The 23,800-nt window shown below is 52.0% G+C and overlaps 1 protein-coding gene across 1 annotated transcript; it reads left to right on the top strand.

Annotated features, from left to right (window-relative positions):
• The first annotated feature begins 9,929 nt into the window (after nt 1-9,929).
• LOC119108543 (cysteine--tRNA ligase, cytoplasmic) lies at nt 9,930-20,777 on the top strand. Its single transcript, XM_037232134.1, has 14 exons — nt 9,930-10,017; nt 10,474-10,636; nt 11,489-11,667; nt 12,229-12,424; nt 12,780-12,926; nt 13,276-13,416; nt 14,333-14,543; nt 15,172-15,413; nt 15,867-16,100; nt 16,555-16,693; nt 17,152-17,372; nt 17,836-17,998; nt 18,799-19,004; nt 20,355-20,777. The coding sequence occupies exons 1-14, from the start codon at nt 9,995-9,997 to the stop codon at nt 20,481-20,483; spliced, it is 2,394 nt and encodes a 797-aa protein (XP_037088029.1). The 5' UTR covers nt 9,930-9,994; the 3' UTR covers nt 20,484-20,777.
• The last annotated feature ends 3,023 nt before the right edge of the window (nt 20,778-23,800 follow it).

Raw genomic sequence — 23,800 nt, 5'->3', positions numbered from 1 at the left:
GACCCACGACAGCTATGGTCGGTCCCATCAAGACCTGTGGGACTGACGATATCAGTGTCCGCATAATCGTCCAGTGTGCGGACGAGTTAGGCGCTCCACCCACCAAGATTTGTAACTGCCTTTCCGGGGAAGTGGAAGGAGGCCAACATCTTACCAATTTTCGAGAAAGGTGATAAAAAGGAGCCGTCAAATTATGGAGCTATTTCCTGCTTTCTTTCTTTGGAAAGACACTGGCACGGGTTGCGTATGATACGTTGTCCCGCCACGTCTCGCCTGTGTCGTGTGATCATTAGCATGGTGTTATTCCTAGGCTTTCCTACAGCACGAACTTATGTGCTTATCTGAAACAGGCTTGGGAGGCCATGTCGGACGGACACCTGACGGATGCCATTTACACTGGTTATTCGGCTGCTTTTCAGAGCGCTAACCATGAACTCCTAACCAACAAGCCAAAGCACTTATACCATTTGAGGAATCTGCACTCAGGGGGTTATCGTCAGAGGGTTATCATTAGAGGGTTACGTCAGAGGGTTATCATTAGGGGGTTACGTCAGAGGGTTATCATTAGAGGGTTACGTCAGAGGGTTATCATTAGAGGGTTACGTCAGAGGGTTATCATTAGAGGGTTACGTCAGAGGGTCATCATTAGAGGGTTACGGCAGAGGGTTATCATTAGAGGGTTACGTCAGAGGGTTATCGGCACCGAAAAAACTTCGGATTGGAAACTGGTTACTTCCGGCTACCGGCAACTGGTTACCTCCGGCGTCCCGGATACATCCCTCTTGGCCCCCCTCCTTTTTTACCGTTCGTTAACGGTGTTCCTTACGTCATTGAATCCGGCTGCCTTTTGTGTGCCGATGACGTAAAATTGTCCGCACAATTACGCCCTCGGTTGATAGTCCGCTGCTGTAGAAGGATCTCGATCATCTGGTAGCGTGGTCGGGCAGGTGGAGGCCGATCCTCAACCTTGTGAAATGTGAACTATTCACGATGACCCTCTGGTGTGTTGCCGTCCAAACCAAGTATTTTATTGATGAAACTTAGCCTGAAGATGTGTGCCAAATTAGGAACCTTGGCGCAACGCTGAATACCAAATTAACCTCCGCTTCACATGTTTCTGGCATAGTCAGTTGGGACCATCGAGCACTTGGTCTTTTTATTCGGTCCTTTAAAGTAGCTACCAACAGGCTTAAATTCAACCGAAGCGCAGTGATGGCTGCGTATTTTGCTAACGTGTGTTTGGAATACTCTAGCATAATTTGGGCGAGGGCGGCCTAATCCAATAATCTGTTTGCCCAGAGAATGTGTGAGTAAGCAGCTAAATGAGAAACATGGGCTGCACTCGATCGACCCGCTCATGGGGCAGCTCTTTCTCATGGCAGCCTTCTGCTTCATTCCAACATCCCATCCCAGCAGTGCGAAGAATGCAGCACGATTTACTCTCTCCAAGCAGCATGCTCCAAGGTAAACTGGATTCTCAAATCTTGCTAAGCTGCTTCCCCTTACTTGTGCCGCCTCGATCTGCCCACACCCGAACTCTGCTCACCGTACCTCGCGCTCGTTTGCAGACTGTACAGAGCGGTCTGTTTTGCAGGCTGCCAAGCGTTGGGAACATTTTTCCTAGCGATCCTAGCGTGAATATATTTCATTACAGTTTTGGCATTTTTGGAGTTCCAGTGATCAAGCATCTATTAACTGTAGTATTTTTACTCAGCTTTGAGATATGGCACCCTTGTAGTATGTTTATACTACCGTGTGCTACGAATTTATTGTATTCTATCTATATGACTTTGTCTGTTAGCGAAACGCTGCTCTACTGGCGAGAAAAGAAAATAAACAAATAAGCATTCATTTATCTCCGACATGGACCAGTGCGTACGTTCAGACCACGAGCCGAACTTATCGTAACCAGCAGCTTAGCGCGCTACCGCATATCCCTCACCTTCCTGCGATTTACGCTGTCCTTCCAGGCTCACTCCAGTTTGATAACTTTCAGGTTATGTACGGGATGGCAAGGCTTCCTCGGCGCGGCAGGTCAACAGTGAGCTTGTTGATCGGATGGAGGTAAGGTGGTTCTGCACGCGCACGTAGGTACCGCCTCCGTCTCGCCGACGCAGACCACCGCCGACGTTTTTCACACCATACGCCATAAACACTTGCAGGAAATGGTCCTGTCATGAAATATTACTTCAGATTACCCATCATCTTACCATCCCCACGGCATGCAACGACATAGAACACACTGCTTTCCACATACCTCCTCAACCCGTCGGGCACCGTACATCGCCGGCTCTCTTTCTTGTGGGCTAACTTACCTCTATCTTTAACACCACGGCTGTAGGCCACTAGAGGGTTGTTAAGAAAAAATATCTTATTGCTTTTGAATTTGTCGGAGTGTGATTGTTCCCTCTTTATTAGTACGACTTTCCTTATGTTCGGCAAGTAACAAGAGTAGGTGAAAATCAGCGTGCCCTATTATTTTCCTTTTACCCTGACCTGTGGACCTACTTTCACGGACTTAACCTCTTTAATCTACGCTGTGAATCCACTTCTATAGGCTCTCTTTCCCCTAACTTGTTCGGAAACCCCTCTCTATTACAGGGGATGTTCCGCATTTCACGGTATTGATGCAAGCATCAAACATGATAAAATACGATCATATAGATAAAACAGCAGTATTAGCCTTATCCCTAGGAGCAAAACCAGGGCATGGAGATGTGGTTGGGTTTCGGCAACATGCTTTTATCGAAACAATAGCACACGTCTAATGGCCATTGATCATAAGATCATTTCTAACTATTGGTATGCTTTTTAAGTGTAGAAGACTTCTGGGCACAAAGTCAATATTCAGTAAATAAGCACCTTAATACACCACCATTTGATTGCGCCATGGAACGTCTTTTATGGCGTCAGAGTCGCTGCCAGGTGATCGTGTCAGAATTCCCACTGTAGTGGCCAGGCTAGTTCACTTGAATAATCCCCCCCCCCCCCCCACCGAGAGGTGACCTGCGTTCTGGTGCAGGTTTGCGGAACCATAATGCCGTTATGTGCGCATATTTTCCCCTCTCTCGAGTCGTTCTCGTATGTTTCTCCGTGATTTTGCATTGTTCATTTGCATTCGCATGCTCGGTTATGTTCTTATTCGATGTTCTTAAGGCATGTTATTCCCAGTCTTATTTCCGTCATAACGTGTGCCAAGGCCCAAATTCCTGTATGGAATAGCGCAATACGTGATTCGCATGTTAAAGCACATTTTGTGCCAAACGTATGGCGCAAAATCTTCGTAATCTCCACTCCCGCATCGAAGTGATCGAGGGCCAACTGATGACCGCTGGTGTCACGGAGAGTGCTGGCGCACGCCAGACACAGGCAATTTGATGATCATATCAGCTCTCGGCCTTGCGCACCACACGGTTAGTGAGGTAGTGGCACTTGCGTGACGCTTGTATGGCAGAATGAATGCTTGGGTGACCTTGAGGCAGTCTGCACGAAATAGTCTGCACAAGTTCTCGAGTGTCAAGCTCAGAAACAAGAGGGGTTTAAGCTTTAAAAGCGCATGACTGTGAACTGAGCTGAATCTGAAAAATGTCTCTCTTTGTTCAAAACCCCATACAAATGTGGAACACTCCCTTCAACCTGGTCCCTGATTCCCCACTTTGCCGCACATAGTCCGCCTCCTTAGAGCAAACTTCCCCGAAAATAAAGCCAGCTGGATAGAGCTCCCCGCAGACGCAGCTACCGGTAGCCGCTGTCCTTCGAGCAGGCAGCCGAGTCGACTTTCGCGTTTTAAGTCCCCAACACAAAAATGTGTTTTTCATTTCAGGAATTGCTGGTGCGGACATAAATTTCTCTAAAACTTGGTTTGCTGTGGTAGAGTCTGTTCATCAGATCATTGTTCTCGCCGCTCCCGCGGACGTCGTGTTTCTGAGCTTTAAGCAACACCTCAAACATGGAGGCCTCATCAATCAAAATCACGTGCATGACTCCTCTGCAATCAGCTTTATGGTAAGTGGCGCGGGTCCGGGTCTTCCGTTTCTGATGCACGTGTTCAGACGTCCATGAAGCAGCAAATTGCTCAAATTACCTTCATCCTTTTTACTTCAGTTGCCAAATAACGCTCGCTCTAGAGACCGTAAGTGACACAGCGCTGGCTCTGGTGGGTTCCAACCTGGCCTTCTTGAAATAGGCTAAGTATCTGACCTCCTGGCGCAGGAACCACTCTCCTTATATTTCGTGATAAACCGGTGGGTCTACTACTTTATCCTTTAAATGTTCCAAAAAATTAGCATTGCCTTGGTAACAACCATCTCTGGACGAAGCGGTTATAGAATAGACATTAACGCAGTGTTCGCCCTTTTTCAGGCTTATTATTTTTCTCCACACCTTCGATCAGCGCCGTGAATGAGATGACAGAAATGAAGTGTAATTTGGTTACATTCAGCTCCACATTATGATTTAATTGCATTTATTTGACCTTTATTACATTTAGGCACAGCTTACTGAAGCTCCTTGCTGCATGTACCTGGTACCATCTACACATTTTCATGAAATTGGTACCCATTGCACATTTGTATGATGTTTGTAAAATTGCATGCCTTTTATAACCATTAGATCACTTTCAAATATTTCATATCTATCTAGGAAGTCGATCAGATCAGTTTAGCCGGATAGTAGTTTTCGCAGCGCTTCTGCAAAATATGCTGAAAGGAACAAATGATGCATTTGATGAATACACCGACATTTTCACCTTGTTTCCAAATGGGAGCGGGTTTAATTTTTCATGCCATGCCATGCCATGGTTCGATGACAATTTTTGGCTGAACCTGGGCACATTTGATTATTGAAGACAATGCATGTAGGTTGTCGGCGCGTACCGAACATCGATTTTTACAATAGAGCTCTACAGCTATGTTTTTTCAGTGGTGAACAAAGTTTTAAAGGGGCCACAGAGATCCGCTCCCTGCTTCGTCTAAGCAGGCGGTGAAAAGGAGGCAACGTCATCTTGGACACGAGTTGGGGGGACGTCACTTTTTTCATGGTATTTAGCAGCGTCGTATATTTTTAATGCACCTAAGTATATCTGTCTATCACGGTTTTTTACTATCGAGATTTATGTGATTGGATCGATTTTGGGTTTTTGAGGCTTGATCAAGATTTGATCATCCGGCCCTCGACCTCCTGAAATGTCTTCAATGCTCGAATTCACAAAATCAGACATCTATATTGTCTGTGCGATATCCCTGACGCAGGAAAATCCGCTCAAAGTATAGCCACGGGATTGGTCAAATTTTTTAACCAAAGTCAAGTCATCCTGAGCAGCCATTCCATTGCAAAACAAAATGACTGCCATTCATGAATCAAATGATCACGGCGGGAAATCCTGTGGGAAGTGGCGACGGTCCAGCCCCCCCCCCTCCCCCCTCCCCCCCCGTCTCCCCGGGCCCCGCAAAATTAAAAATGGGGGTCTGGGGACCCAAAGTAGGTGCGTTCAGGGGTCCAAGAGCCCCTTGGAAAGGCTCTTCGGCTCGTGCAGCACAAAGAAAAAATATTCCAGGGATGAAATGATCACTCAGTGATGTCCGTGTGTGCAGGCCGCTCTGGATGTTCATGGGCTGCTTTAGCTGCTCAGGTCGCCCCTGCCCACCGATGGTACATTGGCTTTTTAGGGACTTTGCTGGGCCCTCCCGTCACAAATGATCACTTTTATGGAGCGGGAGCCTTTCTGGTCACCTGAAAGTTCGTCTGCATAATCAGGGCCCATTGGCCACCTTAGCCGGAGCCATTTAGATGCACGCTTATGACCCTTTGGACACTTGAAGTCTTGTTAGCCATCCAGGGCCACTTTGGCTGCCCAGAGGTCACTCCTATGCCCAAGAGCCCTTTCGTTTGGTAGTGGGCTCTCTTGATTACGCAGGTGATTTCCGAACGCTCGGCCTCTCAGTAAATGTTTGAGACTCTACGTTTTCTCAATGGCCTTCTGGCGACTCAGCGGTCTTTTAATTGTTCAGGGGCTCATCTGGCCATATAAGGGCTTCTTTGGCTTTTGAGGGCTTGTTTGGCAGCTCAGAGTCCCCGACTGTTTCCTCACTACTTCCTGGACAATCTTTTTTTGGCTGCTCAGGGCTCTTTTAGCCGCTCAAAAACTCCTCTTGCTGCTTAAGAGTCTCTCTGGCTTATGAGCAGCTTGTCCGCCACTCGGAGGCACTCGGAACACCATCAAGTCGCATAAAACATTCACGGCCCCATCCTGTGCGGGGCCCCTCTGGCCACTTAGAGATCTTTTTGGAAGTTGAGAGGCCACTCTAGCCACCGTGGAGTTATCTTGCAGCTGAGATGGCCTGTTTGTTCAAGGGCCGACCCAACGGGCTGCTCAGGTACCTTTAAGCTCCCAGAGCTCTCTTCTTGCATATCCTCACGACCCTCCGTAAATTCGTGGACCTTTTTAGTACATAGTACATAGCACCCGGCTTTGGCGCTCAAAGGTCATCTGGTTACCAAGGAATGCCTCATTTGCTTTAAAACGGGTCAGTCTTATACATGATCCTGTTGCCATGTAGAGACGTCAGCGCCTGCATGTAAATGGTTACCCGCTAAAACGTGAAGGAAGTTCTCTGCAAAGCTGCATAGAGTTGCGTGGTGCCTTTTTGTGCAAGTTGCTTCTGACTGGAACTCACGACCACGACAGGCAGAGCGCATTGGATCGGACAGGAGAATCTGGGTATGGAGTATGGTATGACACGTATGGTATGAAGGAATAGTCGCACAGGACTCTGATTTGCTTCGGACCCCTTTGGAAAGATTAAGAATAGGCAAGACAACCCATTTCCAGTTTGAATAGTTGGGATGGAAGCTCGCTGTTCAAAACGGTGCTGCTGATCAACGCGTTTTACTCGAATTTCCATGTACTTAAGGCGTGCAAAAATATTGGCAAGGAATGATACTCAAAACAACTAAAGCTGACGTGCTCCAGCGGGGGCGCAGGCACCATGTTCAAGTTGGGGGCAAACTCCAAAATGCCAAAATGGTAGTCATTTGGAATGGCACCTGTGCCCTTTGGTAAATAAGACTATCCGGCTTCCTAAGACCATTCATTCATTTCAACATTATTTTCTCTGAAGAGGCGAAATTCCACTGGCGAGTAGGCACTTTGGGTCATTGGGGAGGTATCTGCTTCACTAGGCTAGATGCTAAGAAATGACCTGGCCACAGACTGGCCAGCACTTTGGATACGAATCAGTGGCTGATTGTGCACCCGAGTTTTCCTGCGCCTAGATTTCGCCGGCTGGTTTCTAAGAGATAGGATTTGTTCCGGTATTTTAAACGGGAACAAATTTGGAAGCCTCAAATACTAACAGCCCAAAACAACGTGGCGAAAAAACATAAAACCGGGGTTATTCATAAAAACTCACGTCAGCATGAAGGCCCTTCTTCTGGATGTCCCTTACCTGAGCCCTGCTCCCGTCTGCCGTTGGCGGACGGGAGCAGGATACGAGCAGGTGGGTTGTGTGAGATTTGTCATCTCACACAACCCACCATAGCAGAAAACATTCTTTCAGGACGTCACCTGCCTTAGGGACGAATTGGTCCACCGGACATTCATTTGCCCCTCACTCAACGTAGACGATTTTGTCTGCATTTGTATGTGGGCAGGGGCGTAGCCAAAGCCTCCCATGGGTGGTCATATGGTTTACAAAAGCCTCTTGATGGTGACCACCCCCACAAAAAAATATATCGCCGGATATAGCTCACCTGTAAACAAACTTTACCAAGCTGGGAGCGCAGGCTTGAGAAAAGCCCTGATGGTGAAAGGCTCCTCCCAAAAACAAAGCTTGGATATAGCTCAGCTGTAAACGAGGGGCATCGCTTTTTGTTTTTATGTTTATTTTCATTTTTTAATCATAATAGAAATAGGATTCAAATCTACCTCAAAATCATTTCTGGTTGTATTTTGAAGTTAGTAAACTGCAGAAAGCAAACGTTGAACGACTACGTGCAACAAATCACCGGTGCCCAATGGCTCACCGGCGCAGTCAACATTTCCCGGAACTTTGATCCGTCAAAATGTGCAACAGGCTTATTATATATGGCACCTGGTCTTCACATAAGTTTATCACAATGAGTTCCTTTCGTTTTCAAAGATCGTAATGAAAGGGCCGCTTTTCTGGAATAAAGCGTTCTTAAACCAACTTTTTCTAGAGTTGGGAGGAGCTAGAGCCTTTTTGGGTGAACTAGGCCCCAGCCCCGGGCTCCTGGGTCCTGGACCCCCCCCCCCAAAAAAAAAGCTTCCCGAGAGCAATCCTCAGCCATTTCAATAAGGACCTTGAGATTATCTAAGGCCAGTGGTATGCTTGGTCATCAGACAACTTAGAAATGACTCCTCGTAATATAAGGTGACAACCCTGAGCCCATCCAGCTTTGCTCGGCACAAATTTATAAAGTTTCACAAAAACGAGATAGTTTTTGCGTCTTGTGTCCGTAAAAATTGTCTCAAAAGTTTTGTTACGAGGCTGGATATGTTCCTACTGCGTTACTAGAGTCGAAGTTGCAATAAATGCAGCCCTTCTCGTCATATTATCTATTAGTGTTTCCAGACGAAGTGACTCGCAACGTTGCAGATGTCCATAAGCTACATCGGCCTTCAAAATGGAGTAAAAAAAAGGTACAGCGGGGCAAGGTTTATTACCAAATATGACTACATCTGTTGTTACAAGACAAGAATCACGCATGTGTTATATCAAGAGATGCATCACAACTGCTCTCTTTAACGTAAGGCGCAACATGGAGCGCCACCCAGCCGCGAAGAAGTATGCTCCACCTCCAGCACCTCCACCTCCAGCTCCACCTCCCGTAAATCGACTGCAGACACCAACTTTGAGAGAAAAAGGGTCAAATCCGGGAGAAACCCTATCTATTACAAATCTACACTACTGAAATGCTCTTGTCAGTAAGAGTCACGACAGTGCCAGTACGGCCCGCATCTGGTCATGGCCAATTGAACATCATTCGCTCTCAAATTATATGCTGGTTCCATCACATCTAATTCGACTTGATAGATCAGACGTGGTTTTAATTGTTCGTTGCACAAGTAAAAGCTAACTTCAAGTCGCATTTTCCAGATAACCTCACAATTCGGCTACTTATATATGTTAAATACGCGATATAGAAAATGAAATAATCATTGGATGAAGCATGTGGTAATGGCCAACTTCGTCGGATCGGAGAGGTCACGGTGGACACGCATTGATAATTTGCCGTTGAAAAGCTCTTATATGCCTGCATTGTCCACACATTATGATATTGATTGTTTGGAAAGCCCCAACCCCCCCCCCCCCCCCCCCTTCTGAGCCCCGGGACTGACGGCATGCTACAGTCGCGAAAACGTTACAATGGTGTCGCTGTAACGGCACCCTTGGTCCAAAGGTTGTGTCGTTTGGTGCAACAAACATGGTGTTCCTTCAATCTAACGATTAACGGTGGTTGTATAACCGTGCGCTTTTACCCAATCTGGCTACCGGTTAACAGCTGCGGTGCTCCCGGCGTCGATCTGCGAGAGAGATCGCAACGCTAGATAACCTGAGATGTTGAACGCATCACGAGGCTTCCAACACTTTTGTATTTTTCTCTTTTCCCTTTCTCCCTCCGATTACGTTGCCTATACTACTATTACGTTGCCCAAACTACTGCTCCCATATTAATCCAAAGCGCCTCATGAACGACGGTAGTGGCGCGCATTCACGGCTTATGGTTGATGTGGGGTGATGCGTGGGACTTACGGGCGTTGATGTGTGTTTGAGGGCTGTTAAGGGACTTGTCTCTTCAACTAGGTACGTTGGTATGCATGTAGGCAAACGCCTGTGCACACAGAAATGCGATTCGGTCACTATACCATGTAAAAAAGGGTCATTTACATGAAGGTTATCGTTAAATCGCGAACTCGTAATATGAGCTAGGTTTATCATCAGCACCGGCTGCCGGCTGGTGCCGGTGGTGCTAAATGGATCATTTAATGATTTGCTGGTAGGTGGATGTGAACCTTTGCAGTGCCTTAAGATATAGGTATTTGCGTGCTCAGTTAGCCTTATATTGGTATTGTTTTAGGTCTCCTCAATTTAATTGGGCCATGGCTGCCCAATGCATGGGTAATAACTTGGTTGCTTGATTTTTGTTCTGTCCCTTGACATTATTTAACTGTGTTAAGAATCAAACTGGTCCATAGTGCTCAAAGTCGCCTTGATATGACAATGCAGCCACAGTTATGGCTGTACATGGCACACACAATGTGATGCTGTTGTGTGTCAGTCATCATTCATTCAGAGGTGTCAAAGCCAGTCTCAAATATATGATGATGTGTTTTTGTCATAAAATTGCTGTGGCATGGTTTTGCCTGTTTACAGTTAGGGTGCTTATTGCTTCTTATTTTGCCCATTTATGAGAATATGTGTCAAAAGTGGCAGCTATGTATATTTGTTTCAGGTTTTTGCACTCATATTGGGGTATTTGGATGACTATATTTTCCAGAAGTAATTATTTAGCTAGTACATATTGGTTATCACTGACCTATCAGTCGTCATTCCTCCGGAGTCAAGTAAGATTTGCATCGAAGAAGAGAAGGAGGCAAAGAAACATCCTGGAAAAGGTGGGGCTGTGTAATGTTTGTGCTGATGTGCTTTATGACACTTGTATAGCCTATATGCTTTAAATTTATCATAAATTGAATTTATCTTGCAATATTGATGCACCTTGGTCTGTCAGATATATTTTTGATGTTCATGCATGGCTTATGTATCCCTTCAAGCACATAAGTTTATATTCAGTTGGAGGGCTCATGCCTCACCTCTATCCCTCTTTGAGAAAAAGTGGGCTAGGGCTGCGGAAATCTGTTTTGTTGTATATTTTGGGGTATGTCTTTTATTTTTCTGTGTTCTGACCCCTCCCCCCACATACACATGATTAATTTGATAACCCTATGCAGGCTGTTGGCTATTTATGTCAACTGTGTCAGGTTATGTCATGTCAAGCCCTTTTATGTTTTGAGCCACTTCCTGGTTCTGAGACAGTCACACCACAGCCAGCATCCAGTGCACATCATGTGACAATGCACCATATGATGGCTGACCCAAGCTTGCTACCTGTGCGACTGTGACCTGCACACAACATAGTGACCTTCCGAGCAACATGACATACTGTGACCTGCCGTCTGTTGTACTGTGACTGCTGTCTGTTGGACGGTGACCTGCCATCTGTCGAGCGTGACCCAAGTCTGCCCTCTGCTGGGGTGTCACCCGAGCTTGCTGTATGTCGGCCTGTGAATTGCCGTTCGGACTGTAACCCACCTCTGTTGGAACCTGACTCGAGCCAGCTGTCCGTCACCTTGACTGAAGCCAGTTGTCTCCGTGATGTCTCTGGCGTGACTGTGACCGGAGCCGGCCATCCCCACTGTGACTGTGACTGTGACTGTGACCGTGACCGGAGCCGGGTCGGCCGCCAGATGGACCGCCGAGAGCAGCCCGTCTGGACGCGGCCGCAGGGCTCGGAGGCGCCGCAGCTGCACCTCTACAACAGCCTGAGCCGGCGCAAAGAGCCGTTCGTGCCGCAGGCCGGCCGCCGCGTGCTCTGGTACAGCTGCGGGCCCACCGTCTACGACGCCTCCCACATGGGACACGCCAGGTCAGGCTCTCTGCGTGCGTCCACCGAATGCATGAAACGTACCTGAGCGACATGGGCTTGGCGCTTTCGCCGCGCTACCTCACTGCACGTAGCGCTGCCCTGGACTGCTCTCTGCTTAGCGAGTCAGGAATCCTAGCATACTGTTCTTTCTCGGATCGCTTTGAACCGTCTAGGATGAATAAAGCGGGTGAGCTTACAAGGTACGAACCTTCATCCACGTTGCCGAGACGGATACCGAAATGCCGGCTTCGTACGATACTGTACGTTCCACGACTGCAAGAGCAGCCCTAATGCTATGGTGGCCTCAATCGTCGTTCGGCGTCCCAAGAAACCCGCACAGCACTGAAGTAGCAGAATACCGTGTCAAAGTTGCCTATTGGCCTTTAAGATGCGCAAGTTTGCACTTCGCAGATTCTCCTCATCCAGTGCTGGGTGTCATGCCAATGGGCGGAGTCATTGTCCCACACTCGAATCCAGCGAAGAGTAGAGGTGTCGTTAAGCCGTGGCTGGTCCCTCCGAGTGCCGTCCTGCCCGACCGCTGTACATCTCGTTCGTCATCAGGTCGTACATCTCGTTCGACATCCTGCGCCGCGTGATGACCGACTACTTCGGCTACGACGTGACGTACGTGATGAACGTGACGGACGTGGACGACAAGATCATCCGACGCGCCCGGCATCAGCACCTGTTGCGGCAGTACGCGGCTGACATCACCGACCTCCGACGCATGGTGGACGACTGCGCGCTGGCCCTCCAGGTGAGACGGGCTGCCGCCACGCGAAGGGCAATGGGGGACCAGAACGAGCCCTGGCGCTCCAGGTGAGACGGGCTGCCGCCACGCGAAGGGCAATGGGGGACCAGAACGAGTCCTGACGCTCCAGAGGAGACTGGCCGGCCGGCCGACCGGCGCCGCTCTGGGGGAGATGGGATGAGTATGAGTCCTGACGCGTCCGGCAGTGCGCCACACGGAACTGGACAACGTTCTTATGTTGTTTGTTCAGCACCTCAGGCAGATGAATTGCAGACCTGAACTTCCTGCTCAGGACCTCGGTCAGCTGACTGTCCTGTGTGTTCCCATATCCGTGACAGCTGCTTTGCTCTGCCTTCGACAGAAGTACTCGAAGAAGGCGGCCGCCGAGAAGGACGCGGACAAGCGCGACATGCAGCGCCGCCTTGTAGATCGGCTCTCGGCGGCGATCGACAAGGTCGAGGCCATGGTCAAGGAGGGCGGCGACGCCAACCTAAGCCAGGCCAAGCAGGTGCGCTGTCGCCGGGGACCGGGGGAGGGGGAACAGTGACCGAGCTGTGCCGTCCAGAGCTGCCCTTACTGGAGAATCTGCGGCTAATGTCCATTACTGGGGTGCTTCCAGCTTATGTCGACCTGTCTATGTGTTCTGACTTCGCACGTCGCTGTGCTGGTACAGCTACTTGCTGTTGATATTGCCGTTGCGGCCGCTGACGAGGCTGTTGCACCTGCTGACGTTTACTATCTGCTGAGCGTTGACCACGCTCTCATGGCCGCTGACAGCTGAGTCGGCCAGCTGAGTCGATGACGTCACCGCGGCTGCCAGCTGTGCTGTCGCACCCACTGACGGCTTGCCGTTGCAGCTGCTGCTGAAGGAGGCGTCCGACCCGCTGGCCGAGTGGCTTGACAGCCGGCTGGGCCACACGGTGACTGACAACGTCATCTTTGCCGATCTACCGCGCCACTGGGAGGCCGAGTTCCACAGCGACATGGCGGCGCTGAATGTAAGATGCTCCGCCGGCGCCGCTCCCCCGGGGCCGTGTCGAGACGAGCCCTTTGGCGCTGGCTGGCGCGGTGGCGGTGCTGAACGTCAGACGCTCCGCTGGCGCCGGCTCCCCCGGGGCCGTGTCGAGACGAGCCCTTTGACGCTGGCTGGCGCGGTGGCGGCGCTGAACGTGAGACGCTTCGCCGGTGCCGGCTCCCCCGGGGCCGTGTCTAGACGAGCCCTGTGACGCCAGCTGGCGCGGTGGCGGTGCTGAACATGAGACGCTCCGCCGGCGCCGCTCCCCCGGGACCGTGTCGAGACAAGCCCTGTGACGCCGGCTGGCGCGGAGACGGTGCTGAACGTTAGACGCTCCGCCGGCGCCGGCGCGCCCGGGGCCATGTCGAGGGAGCCCTGTGACACCGGCTGGTGCGGTGGCGGTGCTGAACGTGAGACACTCCGCCGGCGCCGGCTCCCCCGGAGCCGTGTCGAGACAAGCCCTGTGACGCTGGCTGGCGCGGTGATAGCCGCGTGATCTGCGTCCATCTCTGGGCGGAGAGTCGCGGAGATCGGTCCCAGCCGCGCGGTTGGACTCCTGTTTAGCGTCTTCGACTGTCTCCGTCTGCGGTGTCTGTGGCCATTGGTTGTGGGCAGGAATACCGTCCGCCCGCTCGGGGCCAGGTTCACGTACCCCTGCTAAGCTTGTCGCCTTCGTGCGCGGTGTTCGCTCCCGACGTCTCGCTGCGCAGGTGGGGTGGTTCGGTGTACGAAAATGCCGTGATTCGGTCAATCTGAGATGAACTTCGCCTGCCGTATTGCTCTCCCTGTGAACGAGTCGTCGGCACTGTCGCGGTGGTGTCAGACAGCAGTCCATGCCGTAAGGCTCGCCAGCCCGCTCGGCCCGCTTCGCCGTGACGCGGCGTCCCTGCTCGCGACAGGTGCTGCCGGCTAACGTGGTGACCCGGGTCAGCGAGTACGTGCCCGAGATCGTCGACTACATCGCCAAGATCATCGAGAACGGGCTGGCCTACGAGTCGCACGGCTCCGTGTACTTCGACGTGGGCCAGTTCGACGCCGACGACCGCCACCACTACGCCAAGCTGGTGCCGGAGGCGTATGGCGACAGCGCGGCGCTGCAGGAGGGCGAAGGTGCGTGCCCCTCACATAATCCCCCTCAGATGCCCGGTGCTACCGCTCCTCAGATACCTCCCCCTCCCCCTCCCCCCCTGCCGCATGCTCACCGTTGGCCTGGCTTGGGGTGCTGCTGGGTGCGGACGTTTGAGTTGGCTTGTGTTAGGTGATGAAAGTGGCCACCGGTGCCGCCGGTGGCTTCCCTTGTCATGAGGCAAAGTGCTGAGATGTAACCCGCACTCAAAGGCGTTTGTTCGGGGAATGACTGGAAGACCCCGTATCAACTGCTTGTGGGCGAAGATGTAAGCTGAACGGTGGTTTCGTTAAAAGCTCGTCTGTATGCATGAGTTTCGCAGCTAAGTAAGTGTCAAGGGTTTGCAGCCGTGTCATACGGTCGATAGACAGCCGTATCCGGCGGTGATAACACGACCCAAGGTGTCTCCGTTCACACTGAGAATTGACTCGTCTGACCTGCCCGACCTTCTCGCTGACCCGCCTGACCCCTCACGGACGCGCCCGACCTCTCACCCACCCGCCTGACCCTCATCACTGATTCGCCTAACTTGTCTGACTTCTCACCGATCCGCCTAACCCTTCACTGGCCCCTCACTGACATCTCACTGACCCCCTGCCCCGCCTGCTGCAGGCGACCTCAGCGTCTCCGAGGACCGGCTGAAGGAGAAGCGGTCGCCGAACGACTTCGCGCTGTGGAAGTGCTCGAAGGCGGGCGAGCCGAGCTGGCCGTCGCCGTGGGGTGCCGGCCGGCCCGGCTGGCACATCGAGTGCTCGGTGATGGCGTCGGCCATCTGCGGCCCCAGCATGGACATCCACACCGGCGGCTGTGACCTCAAGTTCCCGCACCACGACAACGAGCTGGCGCAGGCCGAGGTGGGCCGACACCACGCCGAGGCCGGCCCTGGGCTTAGACAGCGCCGGAAAAGGCTGATGCCTTGGGCTTAGATAGCGCCTGGAAAGGCCTTGTGCTTAGAGAGCGCGGGGCCTGAGAAGACTGGCAGGGCCAGTGGCGGAACGCTCTGAATATCTGAGGGAAATGTCGCAATGGCTCAGGGTGGCATGGTCGTATTTCGCCATCCCTAGCTATATTCCTCGGCGTTTCCCCATTGAAATCATGCTGTGTCATTTCTGTGTTTTGTCCAACTTCTGTTACATGCGTTCTGTACTTGTAATGTTGGCTGGGTTTACTGGGGACGCCATGTTCCAGCTGCCTTTAGAAGTTACAGACCAGTAGGTAGCCATGGCAGTAACATCTGGACCCCAGCCCGACACGAGCACGAGCACTGGCCTCGTATCCCGGCTAACCACGGCGCTGCGGGGCCGCAGGCCTACTTCAACAACGACAACTGGGTGCGCTACTTCCTGCACTCGGGGCACCTGACCATCGCCGGCTGCAAGATGTCCAAGTCGCTGAAGAACTTCGTGACGATCAAGGACGCGCTGCAGCGCCACACGGCCCGTCAGCTGCGACTGGTGTTTCTCATGCACGCCTGGAAGGACACGCTCGACTACAGCGAGCACACAATGGACGTCGCTAAGAATTTCGAGAGGACGGTTAATGTGAGTATCCGGCCGGCCATCTCCGGGTGGGTCTGGCAGGTCAGAGGCTCGGTCAGTTGCCTGTGGAAGGGTGCGGCTCAGCATCAGCCGCTACTGACGCTTGTTAAGGTCCGCGAAATGTGACCAAGGCCGTACTGACTGCACTAAGCCTTCGTTGGAATGCTAGTCACTATCGCATCTGATCATCTCTAATTGAAGTTTATCACCCCTTTTCTCTTACAAGCAAGGCAGCTCTGCTGCATAAATGAATCTATTTTGTTGCACAGGTGCTTATCATTAGACATAATTGTTTAGTGTTGTTTGTCGAGTATGCATAAATCCTGTTTATTTCGTTTTTCCCGGGGCCAACTTTTGTGCGTGTACATGCGCACAAGCGCATGTATTCTGCCTGGCCGAGTGGTCTACCTGCTAATGGTGTCCCTGTGACTGGTTTGCTCTCCGTCTGAACCGGCAGGAGTTTTTCCTGTACGTCCGCTCCGTGCTGCGGTCGGCGCCGGCCGGGGTGGAGTTCTTCCAGAAGTGGGGCAGCCGGGAGCTGACGCTGAACGGCACGCTCAGCGAGACGCGTGCTGGCGTACACGCCGCCCTTTGCGGTGAGTGGACCGCCGCCGCGCCCACGCTCGCCGGGCTGCGGCTGGGCAGGACTCGGGGCTCGAAGGGGGCCGCGGACGGTGTCGGTGCGCCGAGCCGTCCTGGAACTGGAGTGACGCCGTCACTCTCTCTTGTGACGTCTGTCACGCGCGTTGTCTTGCTACTGCCCGTTTGTCTATCATCTGTCACGCCTGTCACAGCTGTGCGTCTCTGCCAGGGGTGTAGTTTCGCAGCCATTTAGTTGCGGAAATACAGAAGAAAAAAATTATATCCAGCTTTGACCCCTTTCCCCCTCAAAGTTGGTGGGCTGGAGTTCACTATCCCAACTGAACAGGAAACTACACCCGCGTCTCCTGGCCTGTGGTACATAGTCCGTGGCAGCGGCCAGGCTGCGGCGGGGCGCCGTCGGCCGGCAGTGGGACCGGCGCCGCTTGCGTGACCACCGTCTCGCCCGCCACAGACAACGTCGATACGCGCGCCTCGCTGGACGCGCTGCGCGAGCTGGTGTCCGCCTGCAACAGCTACATCGGCGAGGCTAGGGCGGACGGCCGGGTGCCTAACCGGCAGCTGCTGGCCGACGCCGCGCAGTACGTGACGCACGTGCTGCGCGTGTTCGGGGCGGTGCCGGCCGGCGGGCCGGCTATCGGCTTCCCGGCCGAGGGAGACGCCGGCAGCGCCGACGTGAGTGGAGGTGGACCGGGCGCGCGGCGTCCCCGAGCAGTTGTGGAAGACGGTGGCGGCTGGTGGTCGTAGCGGGTTGTCTTGTCGTATTGAGATCGAGGATGTGTGGGTGTGGGGTTCGCGGCATGTTGTGCAGAGGTGTTCACATTTGGCCGGCCTAGTATCTGTTAGTAACGTTTTCCGTGCGCTCAAATAGGTGATCTTGCATCTTTTTAGTGGGGTTACGGCATGCAAGAACCGTTCGCCAATGCTAAATTATCAGACGTGTTTCTTTTGTTGTCGCTTGTTTCTGCAACATGCGTCACTGTTTCAATGACCCGTTGGGTGGGTGCTGCCGCGCCCGGACGTCCCGTCGGCTGCGGGTGGCGCGTCGTTCCCCACGTGCATGGGGGGTGCACCCCGACCGTCGCCGACGGCCAGCCGAGCGTGGCCTGACCTGGCCTGACCCGGCCTGACCCGGCAGCTGGAGACGCTGGTCATGCCGTACCTGGACGTGCTGGGCCGGTTCCGGGAGCGCGTGCGGCAGACGGCGCGCCAGCACCAGGTGCCCAGCGTGCTGCTGGAGTGTGACCGCGTCCGTGACGAGGACCTGACCGAGCTGGGCGTGCGGCTGGAGGACGGCGGAGGTGAGACGGCTCGTCACACGGCCTGTCCGACTGGGGCCGCCGCTGGAGTGCGCGCCGCTCCGGGGCGCGGCATGTGGCCGGATTGTGAGGCGCACTCTCGCGGTGCAGGAAAGGACAGGGGTCAAGTGCGGGTTAAGATGTCTGATTTTAGTGAAGGCAGCTCAGAACGCAAGAGGTGTGTTGAAGCGACATGGTTCCCGATGGTACAAGTTTCTTGGCGGGCGACGCTGCCAGCTTCGATGGTACATCTTTCCGAGTGGGCGACGCTGCCAGCCTTGATGGTATATCTCCACGAGCGGGCGACGCTGCCAGCCTCGTCGGTATATCTCCATGGGCGGGCGACACTGCTAGCCACGATGGTTCATCTCCATGGGCGGGCGACACTGCCAGCCTCGATGGTATATCTCCCCGAGCGGGCGACACTGCCAGCCTCGATGGTACATCTCCATGGGCGGGCGACACTGCCAGCCTCGATGGTATATCTCCACCAGCGGGCGGCACCGCGAGCCTCGATGGTTCATTTCCATGAGCGGGCGACACTGCCAGCTTCGATGGCTGGGGTATAAATCGCCGAGATGAAACACACCTGGGGAGACGGTTCAGACAAATCCGCATGGGAACTGTGCGAGATGCGAACGGGCGTTTTAGCGCGTATTTTCCGCTACGTGAACATCGGCGTTTGGAAGTCCGTGGGATGTGTTAAGTGGCATTTGGGCTAGCGTGTCGACTCGGCTGTACTAGGCTCCAGCTGCCTTCTCCGCTGCCGCTGAGCCCGCTCACGCTGTTTCGGCCGTCATCAGGCGAGACTGTGTTCAAGCTGGTGGGGCGCGAGACGCTGCTGCGCGAGCGGGAGGAGCGCACACGTCAGGAGCAGCAGCGCCGGCTGGAGCAGCAGCGCCGCCAGCTGGAGAAGCTGCGCCTGGAGGAGGAGCGCGAGGCGCAGCGGCGCGTGCCGCCGCAACAGATGTTCCGCGCCGACGACAAGTTCTCCCGGTTCGACGAGAAGGTGAGAGGCGCGGGAGGGTGCGGGCGGTGGCCGGAGAGAGGGACGAGGTGGACGGTGGTGGCCGGAGAGAGGGACGGGGTGGACGGTGGTGGCCGGAGAGAGGGACGGGGTGGACGGTGGTGGCCGGAGAGAGGGACGGGGTGGACGGTGGCGGCCGGAGAGAGGGACGGGGTGGACGGTGGTGGCCGGAGAGGGGGACGGGGTGGACGGTGGCGGCCGGAGAGAGGGGCAGGGTGGACGGTGGCGGCCGGAGAGAGGGACGGGGTGGACGGTGGTGGCCGGAGAGAGGGACGGGGTGGACGGTGGCGGCCGGAGAGAGGGACGGGGCGGACGGTGGTGACCACAGCACAAATTGTCCAGCGAGTGACAGTCATGTGGTTTCCTGTAGAGCTCCGTTCTGCCGTTGAATGTGAATGATTTGCAGATGGGCGTACGTTTGTGTCATTGGCTGCTTCAATAAATATATCACAAATTTTATATTGAATACATTACACGCGGTCGGAAGGCGGTAGACAAAAACTCTGAGCGGCGTTTCTGCGGTGAGTACAGTCGCACAGTAGATGGAAGTTTTGCTGTTTCCTTGCTAGGCAAAAAGGCGAAACAATGCGAGATGGTTCGGTTGTAAATGGGAACGAGGTTGTAATCAAAGAAGATTGGGAGTAAAGAAGTGCAAAGAGGAAAACTTAGTGAGCTAGTGAACAACGGTGTTGACAACAAAAGATGATATTTGCTCTGGCAGAACCCCTGTTGCCTTTCACTGGCAGAGACGCTTGGCAAGTCCCTTGCGCATTGTACAATCGTGATGACTGCGCTGTGAACCATAATTTTCTAGAACTCCTACGTCAGTGAGTTGGAGGGGTGGGCACAACGTGCAGACGGGTAAAACCAGCATCCACACATCCGACGTTGGGTTGGTACCGCCGCGCTGTATTGCGTGCTGCCTGACCGGTTTCAACCCCGCAAGGTTGGAGCAGCACCGGTTTTGCCCGTTAGCGGCGTGAAAGACGCTGTGCCCTCCAGCCCGACCGAGAGCCGTGGCAAGCCGCTTGCCTGCACCAGTGGGTGGCCCTTTCATAAGTCTCGCCGTGGTGAAATCCGCAGGAACCACAGGTCGGCCGCGTGTGGTGATTATGTGCTAGACTGTTGAGTGTATGTTTGTTGCCGTTTTAAGATGTACAATGTCGGCAGTTTCTACGTTGTGCGGGGCTTGAGGTAAACAAGAGAGCTCGGGGCACATACATAACACACGCGGAACTTAAAAGCAACATATCAGTAGAAGCTGATTTGTGAGCATGTAAGCGTGTTGGGTGTGTGAATGTTTGCGTCACATGGTTTCGGTGTTTTTGTCAGGGTATGCCCACGCATGACAAGGACGGGAAGGAAATAAGCAAAGGACAGCTGAAGAAACTACTGAAGCTCTACCAAGCGCAGCAGAAGAGATACGACGAGTTTCTCGCCTCTCAAAACAAAGAGTCGTAGCATACGAACAGGACCACGCCATGATGCTTGCTGGGGAGTTGCACGGTGACCTGTTGCGCATCTGTTGCAAACAGTGGAGATCGCACCTTTTAAAAATGCCAATTTGTTCTCGCCTCGGTGGAAAAATGATGTGTTGTTCGGATGAGACGTCGCTTTTGGACCAGTGGTTGGGGGATGGTGGGCGGGGCGCCTCGTGTGCTCCGCTTGGGCCCTGCAAACGTTGCTTTAAGTCGGGAGAACTCCTGCACTGCGTTGGGTTTGTGAGCTCTGGTCAATATATTTATGAGAACCATTGATGCTTAATGCGGTGTTTACAAATGATGAGCTGAGAGGTTCTATCGGTGCCTGCTAAACGATTGAGCGGGGTTTCGAGGCGGGAGACCACCAGCGCTTTGCATAGGTGGCGCCACTGGAGCGGTCGCCAGGTGCCGCTGTCAGCTGGCGCGCCGACGCTGGTGACGGACGAGCGTGTACTAATCTCGAGGATCGTCGCAAAGGTACAGGCATGAGCGGTGGCATCAGTAATCATCAGGCCGTGATTATTACAATTTAATGTAAATTGAAACGACCAAAGGCTAAGCGAAGGAAAAGACATTTTAAAAATCAAGCACTAGCATGATAAAAACTGCCTATCAGGATTATATCACGTTTCTGGCTGCGTTCGCCAGCAGGGGAGTAAGCGATAACTGGTAAGTTTAAAGGAAAGCATAACGGCGGTTGAAAAAATGGTGCCTGAAAAACTGCTAAAGTTACGAAGGTCATGATACAATATTCGCGGAGTGACCTCAGCAGCCGTTACGCTCACAAAACCCCTCATAGTACAATTTGAATGAAAGAAGGCTAAAAAACAAGCAACGAGCGTCGCGCAGACGGTAAAGAGGCAAAAAGCTCCCCAGAGACGGGTAAGGGATGGAAGCCGGTGCGTGCAAATCTGAAGCAGGCCTGTGGGGAGGTAGGACGTAAATATCAAAATAGGCTCGTTGACGTGAAAAATAAAGGAACAGCAGTTTTGAAAATATGCTAAAAAGTAAGACAAACATGGCACGAATGCAATATTCGACGAGTATGGCATGACCACGCGTGCATCGATGGAAATCGCAAGGTTTTTGAGCAAGTATTATCAGCGAATATTTCATAAAGAGGATAGAAATGATATTATCATCCGAACTAGCCGTGCGGAGCAGGAAATGCTTCCTCTAACATTTAGTTATGGCGGTATTATGGTGCTGGATGACGGGGAGGAAACCTTCGTCTGGCCTATTTACAGAGGAGGAGACTCCAAGAAATCCTGCAATTACACACCAATATTATTTACATGCATTTGTTGCAAGCTGATGGAAGGGATTCTGACATCCTCATTTGTCAGAATTTTTCAGAATTTGTCAGAAGAATGGAGGATTTCTCAGAACCAGGCTGGCAGCCACTGTCATCTTGAATTTTGGTCCAGTTTCAGTGTTTTTCTCGATGACTCGGAGGGTCGTGTGGCAATGTTTTCAGGGGTTTTCTATGACAAGGAGTCCATTTCTATGATTATATTTCACTATGTGGACAAATTCAAGAGCCCATTAGAGGCCATTGAGGGCCAAATGAGCCAATGTATATAATAGCCGTATAATAGCCGTATGAGCCAATTGAGGGCCAAAGATCAAAGATGATCACGAACAGCGAAAACCACCTAAATTCAACGATATATGTCGTTCGCTGTCTTCTCATACCATCGTAAGGGAACCACTCACAGAACCTGCATGTGTTACGAACTATGATAATATAAGCATGTGCAGTATACAGAACGCATATACTTAAAAGAGCACGCTCTTCAGTTGGTTGTGTACGTGCAATCGCCATCCTTACGCTTCGTGTCTGAGACCCTGTAATTCAATCACTGTGAGCTTTTGTCGGAAAGCTTCTATGCATCTGGTTTTATGTAGCTAGGAAAGCCAAATTGGTTTGGCTGCTACTTGTGCGACTTAACACTCTTAGAATTATTTACGGTGGCCGCTGCCATCTCGAATGATGGTCCAGTTCGAACGTTTTATCTCGGCAAGTTGGACGCCTTTTCGGTATCGCTTTTAGGGATTTTTCGATGGCAGGGAGACAATCTCTGCAGTTGTCTTTAAGGTATGTGACCAAATTTAAGGTTAAATCGGAAGTCAAAGGCGAAACTTGATCATGAATCACCAAAATCCCTTCTACTGATTGATATATGCCATCTGTTGTTTTTTGTACTCAAAGTAAGTGTGCACCTCGCAGCAGCAGCAGCTTGTTATCAATTATGATGATATGAACATGTGTTACATGCACTTCGTAGGAATTAAAGGAGTTCAGAATGCTTACATGAACATGTACTGTGATGTAAAGTGTCCCCTCAAGAATCTCTTCGCTACCAAGCGATACGCATGAGTGGCACACAACTCTGCCAGGACGGGATAGCTTACCTCACAAATCATGCTATTCTAGCTTTATATCGTGGAGTAGAAAAAGTAACGCAAGAAATCTTTGAGTGTTCATATCGCGAACTCCAAAAGTTACCTTCGTCCCATTGTAGTGACTTTGACTTGAAGTGTTACTTGACTAGTTGACTCGAAGTGATGATATGTCTGCTATCTAGGAAACAGTATAAGCCGAAAGACAGCCATATCCACGCAGCTGGGGATAGGTCAAACATTGTACACAGCGAATAAGTATCCTAAAATTGCGTTCAAGCAACAGTTAACACGCGCTCGGGTGAGGGAGTCAAATTCCCCCCCCCCCCCTCCCGAGGGTTTTCCAGAATGGTTTCCGAACGGCCCAGCGTAGCCGCGCCAAATTTTACATAACTGTAGACAACTGAATACCGGATCGTTTGGCGAAAAAATTAAATGCACCTTGTAAGGTCGCTGACCTTTGGCAGGTCAAAGTCAGGCCATGGTTTCAGCGAAGCCAATTTTTTAGGAATCGTTCAATCTGATGCAACAACGGAGTGTTAGACGAAGCCATACATCTCTGAAATGCTTTCGTAGACAACACAACAATTGAATGAGTAAACTGTATTGACCTAAGGTCAGGTATAAAAGTCAGACCAAGGTCAAATCCAACTTGTTTTATTACTCTAGGGCTCGCTGTATGAAATAGTTTCTGGTGGTCATTTCGAATTTATTGATAGCAGGAGCCATATTCCACATCTTTCATGGGCGTCTTAGAGGTCAGAATAGGTCGTTGACCCAAAATGATCCAGGCCAGCATTTGGCTTTTAGGAGTATACTGCCAAGCGCAATCTTTGTCGGTTATTTAAACGCAAAGCTCAGAGCAATGTTGCATGATTTTGGTCGCCACAGCCT

This window comes from Pollicipes pollicipes, unplaced genomic scaffold (assembly GCF_011947565.3).
Source record: "Pollicipes pollicipes isolate AB1234 unplaced genomic scaffold, Ppol_2.1 Scaffold_6686;HRSCAF=7923_pilon_pilon_pilon, whole genome shotgun sequence".
In the NCBI taxonomy this organism is placed as follows: Eukaryota; Metazoa; Arthropoda; class Thecostraca; order Pollicipedomorpha; family Pollicipedidae; genus Pollicipes; species Pollicipes pollicipes.
The sequence above is the reverse complement of the archived record's forward strand: the minus strand, read 5'-3'. Positions and strand labels throughout refer to the sequence as shown.

Bases quoted from the DNA above. Each gene is read 5' to 3' on its own strand.
- LOC119108543 (XM_037232134.1), top strand. From the start codon at position 9,995: ATGGATCATTTAATGATTTGCTG. The intron at 11,668-12,228 runs GTCAGGCTCTCT...GTTCGTCATCAG, and splicing joins TCCCACATGGGACACGCCAG to GTCGTACATCTCGTTCGACA. The intron at 19,005-20,354 runs GTGAGAGGCGCG...TGTTTTTGTCAG, and splicing joins TCTCCCGGTTCGACGAGAAG to GGTATGCCCACGCATGACAA.